The sequence below is a fragment of the Eschrichtius robustus genome, chromosome 5, assembly GCF_028021215.1.
Source record: "Eschrichtius robustus isolate mEscRob2 chromosome 5, mEscRob2.pri, whole genome shotgun sequence".
NCBI lineage: Eukaryota > Metazoa > Chordata > Mammalia > Artiodactyla > Eschrichtiidae > Eschrichtius > Eschrichtius robustus.
The window spans coordinates 15,705,899-15,726,021 of record NC_090828.1 but is presented as its reverse complement, the minus strand read 5'-3'; the positions used below and the strand labels follow the sequence as shown (position 1 = coordinate 15,726,021).

Here is a 20,123-nt window from a genome sequence, read left to right as displayed (position 1 = left end):
GAAAAACGCAAATTAGGATTTACTGACTCTGGCACACCAGAGTATTAGGATGTGATTCATTCTCCCCTTAGAAAAAGCTCATGATTTCCAGAAATACTGCATAAAACAGAGCTTAAAGTCAAATTAAGTAAGGAAATGCCTTCCAATATAGATAAAAGTTAGATTCTTCAAATGACCAGAACAGGTAACTGGGCTCAAGCACTTCCTAGCTATATCAGTGCTTGTCAGAAATCCTCTATCTTGTCCTATATTTTGAAACTATATTTAAATTCGTATTGTTTTGCTTAAGCATAACATATCTGCAAGATGACAAATAGATTATTTTTATAAAAGAACTTGGAATAAATGTTATTCAGAATCTGAGGAAAAGTTTCTTCTACGATGTATGCAAAAATGTTTCAAGAAAAAGAAACCGACTGAGCTCTGACCGCCACAGCAACAGTCAGCTCTACCCACCACCAGAGCCTCCCATCAAGCCTCTTAGATAGCCGCAACCACCAGAGGGCAGACAGCAGAAGCAAGAAAAACTACAATCCTGCAGCCTGTGGACCAAAAACCACAGTTACAGAAAGATAGAGAAGATGAAAAGGCAGAGGGCTATGTACCAGATGAAGGAACAAGAAAAAACCCCAGAAAAACAACTAAATGAAGTGGAGATAGGCAACCTTCCAGAAAACGAATTCAGAATAATGATAGTGAAGATGATCCAGGACCTTGGAATAAGAATGGAGGCAAAGATTGAGAAGATGCAAGAAATGATTAGCAAAGACCTAGAAGAATTAAAGAACAAACAAACACAGATGACCAATACAATAACTGAAATGAAAACTACACTAGAAGGAATCAATAGCAGAATAACTGAGGCAGAAGAACGGATAAGTGACCTGGAAGACAGAATGGTGGAATTCACTGCTGTGGAACAGACTAAAGAAAAAAGAATGAAAAGAAATGAAGACAGCCTAAGAGACCTCTGGGACAACATTAAACGCAACAACATTCGCATTATAGGGGTCCCAGAAGGAGAAGAGAGAGAGAAAGGACCAGAGAAAATATTTGAAGAGATTATAGTCGAACACTTCCCTAACATGGGAAAGGAAATAGCCACTCAAGTCCAGGAAGCGCAGAGAGTCCCATACAGAATAAACCCAAGGAGAAACACACCGAGACACATAGTAATCAAAGTGGCAAAAATTAAAGACAAAGAAAAATTATTGAAAGCAGCAAGGGAAAAACGACAAATAACATACAAGGGAACTCCCATAAGGTTAACAGCTGATTTCTCAGCAGAAACTCTGCAAGCCAGAAGGGAGTGGCATGATATACTTAAAGTGATGAAAGGGAAGAACCTACAACCAAGATTACTCTACCCGGCAAGGATCTCATTTAGATTTGATGGAGAAATCAAAAGCTTTACAGACAAGCAAAAGCTAAGAGAATTCAGCACCACCAAACCAGCTCTACAACAAATGCTAAAGGAACTTCTCTCAGTGGGAAACACAAGAGAAGAAAAGGACCTACAAAAACAAACCCAAAACAATTAAGAAAATGGTCACAGGAACATACATATCGATAATTACCTTAAACGTGAATGGATTAAATGCCCCAACCAAAAGACACAGACTGGCTGAATGGATACAAAAACAAGACCCATATATATGTTGTCTACAAGAGACCCACTTTAGACCGAGGGACATATACAGACTGAAAGTGAGGGGATGGAAAAAGATATTCCATGCAAATGGAAATCAAAAGAAAGCTGGAGTAGCTATACTCATATCAGATAAAATAGACTTTAAAATAAAGAATGTTACAAGAGACAAGGAAGGACACTACATAATGATCCAGGGATCAATCCAAGAAGAAGATATAACAATTATAAATATATATGCACCCAACACAGGAGCACCTCAATACATAAGGCAACTGCTAACAGCTATAAAAGAGGAAATCGACAGTAACACAATAATAGTGGGGGACTTTAACACCTCACTTACACCAATGGACAGATCATCCAAAATGAAAATAAATAAGGAAACAGGAGCTTTAAATGACACAATAGACCAGATAGATTTAATTGATATATATAGGACATTCCATCCAAAAACAGCGGATTACACATTCTTCTCAAGTGCTCACAGAACATTCTCCAGGATAGATCACATCTTGGGTCACAAATCAAGCCTCAGTAAATTTAAGAAAATTGAAATCATATCAAGCATCTTTTCTGACCACAACGCTATGAGATTAGAAATGAATTACAGGGAAAAAAACGTAAAAAAGACAAACACATGGAGGCTAAACAATACGTTACTAAATAACCAAGAGATCACTGAATAAATCAAAGAGGAAATCAAAAAATACCTAGAGACAAATGACAATGAAAACACGACAACCCAAAACCTATGGGATGCAGCAAAAGCAGTTCTAAGAGGGAAGTTTATAGCTATACAAGCCTACCTAAAGAAACAAGAAAAATCTCAAGTAAACAATCTAACCTTACACCTAAAGAAACTAGAGAAAGAAGAACAAACAAAACCCAAAGTTAGCAGAAGGAAAGAAATCATAAAGATCAGAGCAGAAATAAATGAAATAGAAACAAAGAAAACAATAGCAAAGATCAATAAAACTAAAAGCTGGTTCTTTGAGAAGATAAACAAAATTGATAAGCCGTTAGCCAGACTCATCAAGAAAAAGAGGGAGAGGACTCAAATCAATAAAATCAGAAATGAAAAAGGAGAAGTTACAACAGACACCGCAGAAATACAAAGCATCCTAAGAGACTACTACAAGCAACTTTATGCCAATAAAATGGACAACCTGGAAGAAATGGACAAATTCTTAGAAAGGTATAACCTTCCAAGACTGACCCAGGAAGAAACAGAAAATATGAACAGACCAATCACAAGTAATGAAATTGAAACTGTGATTAAAAATCTTCCAACAAACAAAAGTCCAGGACCAGATGGCTTCACAGGTGAATTCTATCAAACATTTAGAGAAGAGCTAACACCCATCCTTCTCAAACTCTTCCAAAAAATTGCAGAGGAAGGAACACTCCCAAACTCATTCTATGAGGCCACCATCACCCTGATACCAAAACCAGACAAAGACACTACAAAAAAAGAAAATTACAGACCAATATCACTGATGAATATAGATGCAAAAATCCTCAACAAAATACTAGCAAACAGAATCCAACAACACATTAAAAGGATCATACACCACGATCAAGTGGGATTTATCCCAGGGATGCAAGGATTCTTCAATATACGCAAATCAATCAATGTGATACACCATATTAACAAATTGAAAAATAAAAACCATATGATCCTCTCAATAGATGCAGAAAAAGCTTTTGACAAAATTCAACACCCATTTCTGATAAAAACTCTCCAGAAAGTGGGCATAGAGGGAACCTACCTCAACATAATAAAGGCCATATATGACAAACCCACAGCAAACATCATTGTCAATGGTGAAAAACTGAGAGCATTTCCTCTAAGATCAGGAACGAGACAAGGATGTCCACTCTCACCACTATTATTCAACATAGTTCTGGAAGTCCTAGCCACGGCAATCAGAGAAGAAAAAGAAATAAAAGGAATACAAATTGGAAAAGAAGAAGTAAAACTGTCACTGTTTGCGGATGACATGATACTATACATAGAGAATCCTAAAACTGCCACCAGAAAACTGCTAGAGCTAATTAATGAATATGGTAAAGTTGCAGGATACAAAATTAATGCACAGAAATCTCTTGCATTCCTATACACTAATGATGAAAAATCTGAAAGAGAAATTATGGAAACACTCCCATTTACCATTGCAACAAAAAGAATAAAATACCTAGGAATAAACCTACCTAGGGAGACAAAAGACCTGTATGCAGAAAACTATAAGACACTGATGAAAGAAATTAAAGATGATACCAACAGATGGAGAGATATACCATGTTCTTGGATTGGAAGAATCAACATTGTGAAAATGACTATACTACCCAAAGCAATCTACAGATTCAATGCAATCCCTATCAAATTACCAATGGCATTTTTTACGGAGCTAGAACAAATCATCTTAAAATTTGTATGGAGACACAAAAGACCCCGAATAGCCAAAGCAGTCTTGAGGCAAAAAAATGGAGCTGGAGGAATCAGACTCCCTGACTTCAGACTATACTACAAAGCTACAGTAACCAAGACAATATGGTACTGGCACAAAAACAGAAACACAGATCAATGGAACAAGATAGAAAGCCCAGAGATTAACCCACGCACCTATGGTCAACTAATCTATGACAAAGGAGGCAAAGATATACAATGGAGAAAAGACAGTCTCTTCAATAAGTGGTGCTGGGAAAACTGGACAGCTACATGTAAAAGAATGAAATTAGAATACTCCCTAACACCATACACAAAAATAAACTCAAAATGGATTAGAGACCTAAATATAAGACTGGACACTATAAAACTCTTAGAGGAAAACATAGGAAGAACACTCTTTGACATAAATCACAGCAAGATCTTTTTTGATCCACCTCCTAGAGTAATGGAAATAAAAACAAAAATAAACAAGTGGGACCTAATGAAACTTCAAAGCTTTTGGACAGCAAAGGAAACCATAAACAAGATGAAAAGACAACCCTCAGAATGGGAGAAAATATTTGCAAATGAATCAACGGACAAAGGATTAATCTCCAAAATATATAAACAGCTCATTCAGCTCAATATTAAAGAAACAAACACCCCAATCCAAAAATGGGCAGAAGACCTAAATAGACATTTCTCCAAAGAAGACATACAGACGGCCACGAAGCACATGAAAAGATGCTCAACATCACTAATTATTAGAGAAATGCAAATCAAAACTACAATGAGGTATCACCTCACTCCTGTTAGAATGGGCATCATCAGAAAATCTACAAACAACAAATGCTGGAGAGGGTGTGGAGAAAAGGGAACCCTCTTGCACTGTTGGTGGGAATGTAAATTGATACAGCCACTATGGAGAACAATATGGAGGTTCCTTAAAAAACTAAAAATAGAATTACCATATGACCCAGCAATCCCACTACTGGGCATATACCCAGAGAAAACCGTAATTCAAAAAGACACATGCACCCGAATGTTCATTGCAGCACTATTTACAATAGCCAGGTCATGGAAGCAACCTAAATGCCCATCAACAGAAAAATGGATAAAGAAGATGTGGTACATATATACAATGGAATATTACTCAGCCATAAAAAGGAACGAAATTGAGTCATTTGTTGAGACGTGGATGGATCTAGAGACTGTCATACAGAGTGAAGTAAGTCAGAAAGAGAAAAACAAATATCGTATATTAATGCATGTATGTGGAACTTAGAAAAATGGTACAGATGAGCCAGTTTGCAGGGCAGAAGTTGAGACACAGATGTACAGAATGGACATATGGACACCAAGGGGGGAAAACTGCGGTGGGGTGGGGATGGTGGTGTGCTGAATTGGGCGATTGGGATTGACATGTATACACTGATGTGTATAAAATTGATGCCTAATAAGAACCTGCAGTATAAAAAAACAAAAAAAACAACTAATACTAAACTTTCATTGGGTTATTTGCATGGAAATATGTTAATATAAATGTTTCAGACATTACATGAAATTTCTAAAAATCTTATATTTGTACTTGTGTGGAAATATGTATGGAAATATGTTAATATAAATGTTTCAGGAAAAAAAAAAAAAAAAAGAAAAAGAAACCTCGTGAGCTTAACCACAGGTATTTTATTTTTTAAATATTTTTCACACCAGAAGAAAACGCCCAAGGTCCCCCAACCCTGTCTCTAGACCATCCCTTACACAAAAGCCTCTTTTAGTTTCCATAGTTTACCAAATTGCAACTACTGCAATTATTAAAATATAAAAATTTTTTTCTATTTTTACTCAAGACATATATAACTGTTAATCATATCTTTGACTAGCATAACTTACGTTTATATATTGTAGTACCAACACAAAAAAACTTGGTATGTTAGCTAAAGGCTGACATTTCTTATCATCAGTAAATATATATTTTCTATTAGGATTTTTGAAATACTGAAATTAGTTCAAGGACTTCCATTGTTACCTTCCTCGACCTTTAGGAGTTCAGCAATTATATAGGTTTGAAGATCACCACACTAAAGGGAGCTGTATGGGAAATGATGTGTAGCAATGCCAAAGACAGAATAAGAAAATTCAGTTATTTAAAAGTCTCAGGTTTCACCTGTCAATTTATAATTATATTCACTCAAAAAATGAGATCAAGCCAAAAATTTTTGTCTATTTTTAAAATAAGTCATACTTCAAATTACCATGGTTCAGTATTTAGTAGTATAATCCACTGTTAATTATTTGAACCAAAAAACAAAAACCAAGAAAATCTCTAGGACTAGATATTTCCTCTCTATATAGTACTCAAAACTATCTTTATTTCTCCATGGATACACTATCTATAAGCAGTAACAAAGAGCTGTTTGGTGAAATTTAAACTTATTTAAATATAAATTTAGTTAACTTTAAACTCTTGTTACTCCCACATATGATTAATTTAGAAATGCTGTGAAAAAAGTCTACAGTGGAGGAAGAAAGAAAAGAGGGAGGGAAAGAGGAAGAGAAAAGGGAAGGGGAGGGAAGGAGGAGGGACAGGAAGGAGGAGGGAGAGCGGGAGGCAAGGAAGAGAGAAGATGCAGCCACAAACCTGCAAATGTTCTGATGTAACTTCTCCTGAAGTTCAATGAAGCTGTCATATCGATCTTTAGTAAACTTTATGTTTCGGAGAACCGCTGCAACAGCGTACGGGCGTATTTTAGCTGTCTGAAATTCGTTATATCATTAGAGATGGTAAATATTAAGGCTTTTCTTTGTAATATCATCTTGTAATAGAGAGTTAGCTGTCACAAATTTTCATTCAAACAAGTGTATATTCATTCATTCAATCAACAGTAAAATATAGTGGTGATAAGAGACAAAGTCACCATTCTCATGCAATTTACATTTCAGCAAGATCTCTGAAAATTTACTGAATTACTGAGAAAAGAATTAACCCTTAAGTAGTTTGCTCGTAGTTAATATTTCTACCAAAATAGCCTTTCCCCAAAAGATTTTTTCTAAATTTTATTAATATACCACAATTTAAACAATTATATCTCAAATGTATTTTAAGCAAACATTTGGATGTTACTTTCTAAAATTATTCATGGAAAACAGATGCTGTGTTCCCTTTCACTTCTTGGTAAAAAACGAAATGACAATTTTTAAGAGCTAGAGGCTAAATATACATCCATTTTAGCAAGTGATCAAAGAAAACTACATTTGGCAGAAGGGTCACCTTTGTCCCACCTTATAGAGATATACACAAAAGAGATGCTTTTAAAAGAAAAATAAGAACGGATCCTTATTACCTCTTCTGTGATGATCAATTTCTGGATTTCTCCATTAGGCATTACCCGTTTATACATTGGAGCCTTTATCCTAAAATATTAAAACAAAGTTGCTCATTATTAACCAAAACATTCGATAAACTAATTTATTCTGTGTATAGAAAGTATACAAAATGAACAGAACTAGGCCAATGGGTTAAAGTTACAGCAAATCAAATTTGGGCTGAGTATTAAAAAAAAAACTCAAAACCTAACAAACTTTCTAACATTTCTAGATGTCTAAAAATGGGCTAGGGGTTTCCCTGGTGGCGCAGTGGTTAAGAATCCGTCTGCCAAAGCAGGGCACATGGGTTCGAGCCCTGGTCCGGGCGGATCCCAAGTGCCGCGGAGCACCTAAGCCCATGCGCCACAACTACTGAGCCTGCGCTCTAGAGCCTTCAAGCCACAACTACTGAGCCCGCGTGCCTAGAGCCAGTGCTCTGCAACAAGAGAAACCACCGCGATGAGAAGCCCACGCACCACAACGAAGAGCAGCCCCCGCTCGCCGCAACTAGAGAAAGCCCGCGCGCAGCAACGAAGACCCAACGCAGCCAAAAATAAATAAATAAATAACATAAATCTGTTAAAAAAAAATAACATAAAAATGGGCTAGGATGCCTCGTGGTAATGCGTGTCCTATCACTGGAGTCTCGGCAGAGGCTAGAAAACCTTTAACTAAGCAACTGTATAGGGGGCATTTAAACATCAGCTGAGGGGCTGGATTAAATCACCTTGAAGTTTTACTCCAACCATGAGAGTTTGAGCTTCTAAGAAAAGCAGGGCTTATGACAAATACAGATGGCCTGGTCCCATCTGGACCTAATGAATCAGGATATTCAAGGCAAAGGCCTGGTAAACAGTACATTCTGAAGGCACAGTCCAGGTAACTGTTATCATCAGAAGAGGGTGGGAACTACTGTTTTAAGTCAGTGCTTTTCAAACCTCAACGTGCCCACAATCAACTGGGGAACTTGTTAAACCACATATTCTGATTCAATAGGTCTTGGGTAGAGGCTGAAATGCTGCAGTTCTAACAAGCTCCCAGGTGTTACAGATGATGCTGGTCCATGGACCACACTTTGAGTAGCAAAGGTTTTAAGTCACTTTCCTAATTCAGCCTCATCATAAAAATCATACGAGGTGCCTATTAAAAACAGAAATTCATATCAGACAGGTTTGGGAAACACACTGTAAGGGCTTATCCCTGACCCTAAAATATAAACATCTGATTGTCATGCAGAGAAGCAACTGGGTCAACCCCCAAATTTTAACCACATTAACCAAATCCCTAATTATCACCCTTTCACCAACACCCATCACTCATCCGAAGGCCTCACAGTTCCAGAGTCTAGCCCATCAGCCTGAGGCTCTTACTCTTTTGCAACTGACTAGATAATGAATAAGTAATCAAAACCAAAAATAATTATTCTTGATAGCTTTACTGTTTCACCTCTTTTTCACTTCATATGTTCATCATTTTCTATATGTATTACATGAAGAGTTGGAAGAGGACTTAAAAATATTCTTCATTATAAATTAGGAGACTGAAACTAGAAAAGTCAATTAACTTGCCCACAGCCATCATAAGATCTTCAGTTTTCCAGTTAGGAGGCTCCAATCCCAAGCTTCCTCAGAATTCTTAAGAAAACAGCACATAGTTGTGCCACCTCTACTTTTCTCCCAGCCTTTAACAAACCCAACAAACCATCTACTCCAATTGGATTACTAAAGAACTCACATGAACCCATTAAAAAGTTTTTTAAGACACCATAAAATCATTAACCACTCCAGCTTTAAAATACGCTCCCAAAATGACAGGCTATGACTCAATATTCAGGCAAATTTTCAAACGGCTACAATCTAAAGGCTCCAATCATCCCTCTATGCAGACCTAAAGCTGTGCACCTGTCCAACAAGTTTTCTTCTAGAAACTTAAACAGGGTTGCTGATAATGACAGGCAAAGAAAAAAGAAACCCAACTTAGCCAGGTATTTAATGAACATATTCCCTTACCTTTCTTTGAAGACCTGAAGTCCTCGAACCAATCCTTCCAGACACAGGAGATCATATCTATTGGCAGGGACATCAATTTTGTAGAGAACAACATCAGAGGCCCCCTGTGCCTTTTCATTACCTTGTTCCTTACTTATAATTTCCTTCTCAGATGTCTAAAACAAACCCAAAAATTAAAATAAAACTAAATAAATCCAAATTCTTTTGAAAAAGTAGCCCTATAAAGTAGTAACTACATTATTCATGTTCTTTCCAGAGCAGCAGAAATCCATCTAAAGCAAGGAGTGGGCCAAATTATGCCTGCCACCTATTTTTGTAAATAAAGTGTTACTGAAGCATAGCCAAGCCTATTCATTTACATTTTACCTATTGTTATTTACAAACTGCAACAGCTGAATTGTGACAGAGACTATACAGCCTTCAAAAGCTTGCTATCTGGCAGAAAAAGTTTGCCCATCCTTGATCTAAAAGAAAATGAAAACACCAAAAAGAACATAGGGCAACAACAACAAAAGTGTCAATGAGACAAAGTAAAGAGAATTCACCAAATAAAAGCTATGTTGGGAATTCCCTGGCGGTCCAGTGGTTAGGACTCTGCGCTTTCACTGCCGAGGGCCTGGGTTAGATCCCTGGTCAGGAAACTAAGATCTCACAAGCCACAGCTCACGGCCAAACAAAAAAAAGAAAAAAAAATTAAAAGATACGCAACTTTTTATAAGATAATGACTCTAAAAAGCTAAATCTTAATGGGCACCCAAGCCTACAAGCAACAGGAGAATGAGAGTAATACTAGAAAAACAAGCAAAAACATTTGAAGAGGGGACTTCCCTGGTGGTCCAGTGGCTAAGACTCCACGCTCCCAGTGCAGGGGGCCCGGGTTCGATCCCTATGCAGGGAACTAGATCCCTCATGTCACAACTAAAGATTCCACACGCCACAACTAAGACCATCAGCGCAGCCAAATAAATAAATGAATATTAAAAAAAAAAAAACATTTGAAGAGATCATCAGAAGCTGTGGTGTAAATTAGAAGGGATTATAGGTATGATGGGAAGCAATCTAATGACAGTAAAAGGTACAGAGCAGCAAGAATGAATGCAAACAAGAGGGAAAAGAGAGAAGAAATACCACTAGAATAATTTTTAATGCAGTGGCAAAAAGCTTAGACTATCTCAATAACCACACTACAGAGATTTTCTTAAAAACAACCATTGCCAAGAAGTTAAATTCTGTTCTCTATGTTTACTACAGCAGGGAACTGTATGTATACTGAAGAAATTTTCAACCAAAATGCTTAAAAGCCATATTCCAACTGTTAATGTTACCCACTAATTATCTGGAATCCTCACTTAACTGGAACTCCTGCTATTTTTACCACCAATAACCTGCTAAAATAACTGATGAATTCCTATCAAAATATGTGATGATTTTTGTTTTACATGATGCTCTCCCTCTCCCACTGCCAAAATATGAGCAGTTCAAATTATTGCCCAAAGAATTATAGTCTACACTTGCACAGCATGCAGAAGAATTCACTTTCTGTCCATAAGCACTACGTGCCCGAGCCACACCTGAGGAATCACAGAGTCCATACGACGCTGGGACCGCGCAGGGCTCACAGTGCTCACTGACTCTGGGCTCCAAGGAACACCTCCACTGGCCATCTCAAACTCAGGAGGCAAATTTTTTAAATTAGGGAAAATTTAAAAATAAAAAAAAGAAGAGGATGAAGAGAAGGAGGAAGAGGAGGGAGCAGGAGAGGAGAAAAGAAATGGGGGGGGATGGGGGAGGATATGAGAAGAGGCAGGAGGAGAAATCAGAATGTAAACAGAGTTCCATTAAAGGGGTCAATAAAATTGCTAACGTTTTAGTGAAGAAAGATAGGTCACCTCATGCGGGTACTGGATTTCAGGGGGGACCCATATAAAGAAGGGAAGAAAATGTGGGAACCTGAGAAAAGAGGGCATCCAAACAAAAAAATGGCCTAATTCCTTTGCAAAAAAGACACAGCTGCCTAAGCCTTCTTCCATTTTCAGTATCTCAGTTCATACAAAGATCGTATGTGAAGACTGGGTTTGTCAATGCTAACAAAAATGTTATGGCAATCAATGACCACAGAAATTTCAGAGCCAGAGGGATCTATAGGGATCATACAATGCAAACCTCTTATTTCACAGATGAAAAGGAGGCCCAGAGAGGCAATGTAATTGTCCATGGTTCCACAGCTAGTAAATGTGGGAGTTCGAACTATTACTCCATTTTTCTGACATCCAGTCCAATGCTCTTAGATATCACAGAGACTCAAGCATAATTTTGAGTTCTAATAAAATTAATAACAATTTAATATAAACTACAGAAATCTCAGCTGACTTCTTAAGCATATGGATGCTCATTAATATAAAAAAAAACTTTCTGCAACATTAGTTAAGAAGCAATAGGAAAAACAAGGCAGAACAATATAGGTTTTTGTCAGTCTGAGGTTTTTTTTTAACCGTATTGTGTTATAAAACACTGAACAGGGGTTTCCCTGGTGGCGCAGTGGTTGAGAATCCGCCTGCCAATGCCGGGGACACGGGTTCGAGCCCTGGTCTGGGAAGATCCCACATGCAGCGGAGCGGCTGGGCCCGTGAGCCACAACTACTGAGCCTGCGCGTCTGGAGCCTGTGCTCCGCAACAAGAGAGGCCGCGATAGTGAGAGGCCCACGCACCGCGATGAAGAGTGGCCCCCGCTTGCCACAACTAGAGAAAGCCCTCACACAGAAACGAAGACCCAACACAGCCATAAATAAATAAAAAAATAAATAAAAATTAAAATGGAGATTTCTTTAAAAAAAAAAAAACAAAAACACTGAACAGATCAAGAAGGCTTGGGGTAAAAAATAATACAAATTACCAGAGACATATTAAATTATCATTTTAGTTACAAGTACAGTGTCTCTAGTACATAATCATTGTTAATAATATATTTGGTAAATAAAGCTATTTTTTAAACATTTTAATCATTATACAATCAAAAGACCAGGAAAATGTTTCAAAATCATTTTTACAAGCAATTCTTCAAAAAGTAGATCATTTTACAAGATCCATGTATAGAGTAATAAATGAAGAATGAATTAACACTGGTTAAATAGGCACGGGGGAAGGTGGGGTGGGACACAGAGGAAGTGAAGGAGGGGGAGCCAGAGGCCAAGGAGACAGCAACTCTGGCTGAAGCACAGTTTCCACTGCTCCCAGACCCCTTCCATCTGGTTATCTGCAAATGGCACCTCACTGCGTGGGAGACTGCTTTCATTCTGGGGTTACCTGAGAGGGTCTATCCACCTCCACAGCACTAGCGTGATGACTTGAGGGTACTGTATCAGAATAAGGCATGAACCCCTTTTGAGATTTTACACAAAGTAACACTCTTAGAACCAGAGCTTAGCCCCTTAACACAGAAAGCACCACGGCCCACAAATGTTCCATCTTAGTCTAACCGTAAGGTAACAAAGATAAAATACAATGAACTTATACACAGAATATTAGAGAAATAAATATCCAATACATACAATTTCATCAAGTTCCAGGCCAAATTCAAAACATAGTTCATCAAATTCTTCGTCAGCTAGGAAAAAAAAAAAAAAGAGATTGCTAATTTTAATCTGTTCAGTACAAATGAAAATAGCATATGAACTGCATTTTTTTAATTGTCTTATACCAAGCATACTAAATATCAGGCATCAGATATCTCCATTTAAAAACAAAAAAAGCTTGACCAAAAAACATTTTTTAAGAAAACCAAAACTATTTTAAAAAGGGCTGATTCATCTAATATCAGCTACAGAATTAGGTTACCTGCACTAGGGAGTTTACATTTACTTGGAAGAAAAAAACTTGCTAAGCAGGGATCCAATGTAAAGTAGGCTCCAAATCACAGATCCAACATAAAGGAATAATGTCATATAAATCCCATCATTTAAAATTCTCTGAGGTGGCCTGACAGTTGGCTTTGGAGCCAGGTCAATCCAAGTTCGAATTCTGACTGTTCCACTTACCAGTTGAGAGCTTGGCACTTTATGTAAACTTTCTGATTCCTATGCCTCATCCATAAAGTAGCATTTTACAGCCACTTATTTGTAGCATGCAACTGTTGGAAAGATTTAAATGAGTTCATGCAGATAATGGGCCTGGCATAGCGCCCTGAAACACAGTAGGTCTGCAATAATTAATAGTTCTCTTCCTTACTTTTAAGTTATATCCTACTTTGCTTTGTTACCTGATACAGCATTGTCAGGGTTTCCTTGTTACCAAAAACTGAACACAAACCATCATTACTAGTATATTCTAGTAAGAAGCTGGTCATGAGATTCCTGTTCCTGACATTGAACTTCAATTTAACAAACATTTATTGAGCACCTACTATGTGTCGGCACTGTACTAGGTGCCAGGGCTACAGAGATAAATAAGATACAATTCTTGCCTTAACTATGCCCTACTCTAGTAAACCAGATGTGTAAATACAGTTATGGTTAAGTGCAAGGTACTGAGTTGGCACAAAGGAAGCAATCAACACCATTGAGAGTCAGCGAAGGCTTCACAGAAAGGATGAATTCATTAGGCAGGGACTGTGCGGAATGAGACAACCGCATGGCAAATTTGGGACGTTCCATATGAATGAAGCGTGAGGTTCATGTCAGGAAGAGATATGATGAAAAACGCAGAAAGAAGTCAGCTCAAGATGCCAAGGGATTTGCCCTCCGTCCTGCCTGAGGCAACGGGGAGTTACACTAAAGGATTTCCAGCTGGAAAATAGCATGATTAGACGTGCATTTTAAAGAATGGTGGTGGACAAACTGGAGCAGAGAATCTACTGCCACAGACAAGCGAGACAGTTGGGACTTGGTTAAAGCAGCCAGCAGTGAGTCTGGGGGAGAAGGAAGAATGTGCGAAACGTCGGGGGCAGAATCTGTGAGGCTCAAGGACTGACTGGGAGGTGGGAACAGTGAGTGAGCAGGAGGCGTGGGCAATGGCTCCCAGGCCCCTGTGCGGGTGAATGGGTATCACTAGTGCAGGAAGTAACAGAGGCCCCCAGGACCCCTGCCTCCTGGTACTCACACCGTTCACGTCTCAAGCAACCACATGAGTGAGCTGGGAAGCAAACTCCAGCCCAACCAAGCCTTGAGATGACTGCAGGCCCCGCTGACAGCTTGACTGCAACCTGGTGGAAGACCCAGAGCCAGATCACCCAGCTATGCCACTCCTCCCTCAATTCCTCTCTCAGAAGCTGTGTGAGATGATAAAGGCTTGTTGTTTTACCCTCCTAAGTACTGGAGTAATTTGTTATGTAGCAACAGATAACTAACACAGACTTTAGTCACTGGACGTAGAGTGCTGCCATAACAAAACACGGGAAAACATGGGGAAGGCTTCGCAATCAGGAGGAGGTGGGCTTTGAGAGTGTAAATGAAAACCTAAAGTGCCTTGACAAAGCTGTTAATAGAAGCCTCAGTCTCTGATAAGGATGGCAGTGAGGATATGAAGGAAAGTGACGAAGTGTTATTGGAAACTGACAGAAGGGGTATCCTTCTTATGTAGAGGCAAAGTTTAGCAACACTGTTGCCTACAGTTATGGGGACTGGAGAAAAGGTACCTACTCAACCGGGTGACTTAACTAACCTTTCCAACCAGTGCTGAAAGTGTCTCCTGGTTTAGACTGTGAGAGAAGAGATAAACTAAAGGAAAGACTATTAAACAAAAAGGAGCCAGGACCTAATGGTTTTAAGAATTCTCAGCCTCCCCAGATGTAAAAAAAAAAAAAATGCTAAGAAATGGTTCTGAAGAACTTAGGGGCAGGACAGGAATAAAGACGGAGACGTAGAGAATGGACTTGAGGACACGGGGAGGGGGAAGGGTAAGCTGGGACAAAGTGAGAGAGTGGCATGGACATATACACACTACCAATGTAAAATAGATAGCTAGTGGGAAGCAGCCACATAGCACAGGGAGATCAGCTCGGTGCTCTGTGACCACCTAGAGGGGTGGGATAGGGAGGGTGGGAGGGAGACACAAGAGGGAGGAGATATGGGGATATATGTATATGTATAGCTGATTCACTTTGTTATAAAGCAGAAACTAACACACCATTGTAAAGCAATTATACACCAATAAAGATGTTAAAAAAAAAAATGATTTCTGATCAAAGAGCAAACCCAGAGCATTTCCAGGAAACGTGGTCAAAAGATGAATCAAGGGCATGATTGTAAAATCTTAAGACGCAGTAAAATCAAAGGCACTATTCAGACAAAAGGCACTACATATAAAGAAAATAAGGGTGTGCCTCACAAATTTATTCAGTCACACAACTGAGCTTAAATAAGAGCACTGGGGCTTCCCTGGTGGCGCAGTGGTTGAGAGTCTGCCTGCCAATGCAGGGGACACGGGTTCGAGCCCTGGTCTGGGAAGATCCCACATGCCGCAGAGCAACTGGGCCCGTGAGCCACAACTACTGAGCCTGCGCGTCTGGAGCCTGTGCTCCGCAACAAGCGAGGCCGCGATAGTGAGAGGCCCGTGCACTGCGATGAAGAGTGGCCCCCGCTTGCAGCAACTAGAGAGAGCCCTCGCACAGAAACGAAGACCAAACGCAGCCAAAAATGAATAAATAAATTTTAAAAAATAAAAAAATAAAAATAAGAGCTGTATCAGCAAAAGGTACAAAACAGCTTATTTCAGAGATCTGTGGGTGGTGTGGCTTTTGACTAATGAAGTGGAAACCAGCAAAATTGACCAAAGACCCACAAAGTTAAAAAAAAAAAATATGCAGAAATATGGCAAGCTGGAGCTGAAAGGGACAGAGACGGGACAAAATGAAGTCTTTGAGCCCCCAAAATTCTATTAGTGGGAAGTAGACCAAGAAAACTAATCAGCTATAAAGCACGTGCTTTCTTTCACCAAAAAATAAAATAATGAGGATCACCCAGAGGGTGGAACCAAGAGCCTAGAAGGTAGGGCAGAACCATGGACAATGATCCCAGGCCTTGAGATCTGATCAAGAATACGCAACATTTGCCAGCTCAGTTCCAGAACTGCCATGGACTAATAACTCCTTTGTGTCTCCCATTTTCCCCATTTGAAGAAGAATGTCCTACGCCTGTCCTACCACTGCATGTTAGGTGCAGGTGGGGCAGATGACCCGTCTCTTTAGTCTCTCAGGCCAAGAGTAATTCTACTCAAGCAGCTGTACTTAAGGAACTATATACCCGAAGAGCCTCATCCACCACTGGACCTGATTCAGCTGATGAGACTCTGGATTCTGAGCTGCTTCTGTAATGCGATGACACTTCCTGGGGCCTTGGGAGGGCGTGTATGTGGCATGTGGGAGGAACATGAATCACTGGGGGCCAGAGGGCAGGCTGTAGTAGTCAGTCCCCAGGATGGCCTCCAAGAACACCTGCCTCCTGGTATTCACACCTTTTGTAGTCGTCACCCACACGGTGCCAGAACTGGTCTGTGTGACCTAGAGAATATGACAAGGGATGGTGTATCCCTTACGAGATGTTAGTAAAAACTGTGGCTTCTATCTGGAGCACTCTCTCAACTACCTGCTCTCTTGGACCTCTCACTCTGGGACAAACAAGCCGCCATGTTGCAAGCAGTCCTGTGGAGAGGTCCAGGTGGGAGGCACTGAAATCTCTGACCAAAAATCAGCAAGGAACTGAAGTCCGCCAACAAGCACTTGAGTGAACTTGGAATTGGACTCTCCAGCCCCAGTTAGGCCTCGAGATGACTAGAGTCCTGACACTTTCACTACAACCAGGTGAGAGTCAGAACCACCCAGCTAAGCCACTTCCCAATCCTTGAGCCTCAGAAACATATAACAAATGACTGTTGTTTTAAGCTGCTAAATTTGGGGGTAATTAATTATGCAGTAATAGATAACTAAATGGTTACTTACCAAATTATACAGAATCATTAAAATATACTGAATCCTCTACTGACTCCTAATTATCATACAATTTGTTTTATTCCTTTCAGCTGTATTTCATGCACTTAGACGGACGAATCAACAATGAAATCATGATTAATGATTCCCTCTAACAAAATGACACACCTAAGTAGCTACATCTTCAAGGTTCATGATATACACGGGTGGCTCTGGCCACATTGCCAGCAATTACACCAAGGCAGAACAGGGCCAGAATTGAAGAACAGTGAAAACAAACCAGTTAACAAAAAAACGAGTGGCAAGAGGAAAACATCTGAGCAGAAAGGCGATAAAAAAGACAGACTAAGGAGACAAAACTGCCCCAGAGGAGCAAAATGAACAGAATAAAAGCAGCCTGAAAAATATCCTTTGCTTATCCTTGATAAGCAAATAAGTGGTGAAAGGCAATGACTGATGAAACAATGGAATTTTGGACAGACAAAAAGAAAGCCCTAGAAGGACTGAAAAAAAAGAGGGACTGGGGATAGAAAAGAGTGAATGAGACATTACCTGTAAACAAGAAAAAAAGAGGAGACAGAAAGACAGAAAAGGGGGGAGGGGGCAAGAAACAAGCCGGATCCACGCTGCTTGCAAACGAGATGCTTTGCCAAACATGTTTTTCCAACTTTGACCTCAACCTAATTTACATTTAAAAGATTTCAAGAAAGAACATGTGAAATATAAACTAATGATAAGTATTATTTCTGACCCATGTGAAGTACACTTCAACATCAATCTTCCTGACTGAAATTTTAATGAGTCAGTAGTCCACAGATATTTATGGATAATCAAGCTTACCTGATCTCTCTCAATATGGAAAAGGGGAGGAGGCATCTAGAGAATATATTAAAACATCAGATGACAGTAAACAGGTAATAAATCATCATTTCTTAAAACCTGACTTATTTCTTACTTACCCAGATATGGATACACAGGTGGGAACTGATCATAGATGTACTGAACAAATTTTTGCTACACACCATCTTGTGTAATTCAGGTATATCATACACAATTAGTGAGAATATGGTTTAGAAGGATGGATAAGAAATATAAAAAAGCATAGTATGAAATAAAAAGTATAGGGAATTAGAGGCCCTGTTTAGAGGACAAGAGTATTACCTCTATTTTCAGGGACTTAGGGCAGAACCCTAGGGAGAATAACACTTTAAGAACACAACTGACCCTTGAACAAGGCAGGGATCAGAGGTTCCCAGCCCTCCATCAAGTCCAGAATCTCTGTAACTTACAGTTGGCCCTCCTGGGTTCCGCATGGGAGGATTCAACAACCATGGATTATGTAGTACCTTAGTATTTACTGTTGAAAATAATTCCTTCTATTAAATGGACCCACCCAGTTCAAACCTGGATTGTTCAACGGTCAACTGCACATAGTATCCAAAAATGCACCTTAAGAAACGTTTTAAAAAGCTAATTTTATTTTCACAGTAATATCTTATTGGAGGAAGCAGTATCTGTTAAACCGACTAGGCCTTTGTTATACTGAGCCCTAAAACCAAAAACAGCTCTCACAAACCAATTATCCCTGCTGTCACACAAGCTGATGATATGGAACATGGCAGATGTCACTTCAACTGCTACACGTATAGGGTAACTGATAATCGTACTTAATATTTCTCCCTTTTTTTTTACTGGTAGTGTTTTTAAAACTGAAGAGATGAAGCGTAGCCTGAAGACTAAGCCCACCAAGTAAAGACTCCTTAACACTCTGGGCTCAGCCCACGTTACCACCCTATCTAATGCTGTTCTTATCGCAATATCTTTTTTGTTTCCCTGCTAGCACTTAACATTATCCGAAATCATCTTATTAATATGCTGGTTTTATTATCTGCCTGCTTCATCAGAATGTGAACGTGGACCTTATGTGCCCTGTGCACCGCTGTGTTCCCAAAGCACTTAGAACAGTGCCTGGCACATAACAGGCGCTCGGTAAACGCGAATAAAAGTAAAACTAAGAAAGAAGGCCGCCCTCCCACACACACACATCCTGTTGCTCACAAATGGAGTTCCCACAGCGTTCTTCTTATTGCACTTAATGAACTACACTCGGGAGGCAACCCGGAGCTTCATTCCTATTCTATCCCCTGGCATCAGACACGCAGCAGGCGCTCGATATCGCTGAATGAATGACACAGGGAGCCCAGCACGTGCGGTGATGCAATAGCACCCACGGAGACACCGGTTCCCAGAGGCTACATCGGCCCAGCAGGGCCGCCGGGGACTTTATGCCCTATCTAGAACTCGAACGCCCAAGGCCAAAACCTGCGGGCCAGCATGAACGTTGCCACGATGCCTTTTTGCAGGGGGTCCCAGACTCAGAGGAGAGGCGCAGAGCCCAGGCTACGGGACGTGCACTCACTGTAGGTCCGGCCCAGGGCTCGGAAGAGCAAATCCCGCTTCAGGCTGACAGTCGGCATGGCGAGTCCGGCCCACTGCGCCTGCGCGGCGAGCTGGCCTGGGCGCGGCTAGCTGGCCCGGGCTTGGCGACCGAGGTGTGTAGGACCCGGCCCCTTTCGTACGGGCTGTCTTGAATATCGCCAGTTTTCTTCCAAAAGCTCCGCCTCTCTTTTCTCAGCTGAAAGCAGGTAAGTTGCCACCACTAACCTCAGTAAATCTAGCTTCGTTGGGTGAATAAACTATAGGGTGAAAAAGGAGACATAATTGGATAAAATGGGCTAGGATTTGATGGGC

General features: G+C 39.9%; 1 protein-coding gene across 2 annotated transcripts in view; it reads right to left on the bottom strand.

Annotated features, from left to right (window-relative positions):
- FARSB (phenylalanyl-tRNA synthetase subunit beta) overlaps positions 1-19,898 on the bottom strand; it is a 77,332-nt gene extending 57,434 nt beyond the window's left edge. Inside the window, exons 1-5 of one of the 2 annotated variants that reach the window (XM_068544350.1) lie at positions 19,792-19,898; positions 13,003-13,058; positions 9,455-9,609; positions 7,424-7,493; positions 6,721-6,836 (exon numbers count right to left, since the gene is read on the bottom strand). In XM_068544350.1, coding sequence (XP_068400451.1) covers positions 6,721-6,836; positions 7,424-7,493; positions 9,455-9,609; positions 13,003-13,058; positions 19,792-19,849 — 455 coding nt within the window. In that variant the 5' untranslated portion in view covers positions 19,850-19,898. The remainder of the gene's footprint in view (positions 1-6,720; positions 6,837-7,423; positions 7,494-9,454; positions 9,610-13,002; positions 13,059-19,791) is intronic. The other variant, XM_068544351.1, reaches the window with a different exon arrangement.
- Between the last annotated feature and the right edge of the window lie 225 nt (positions 19,899-20,123).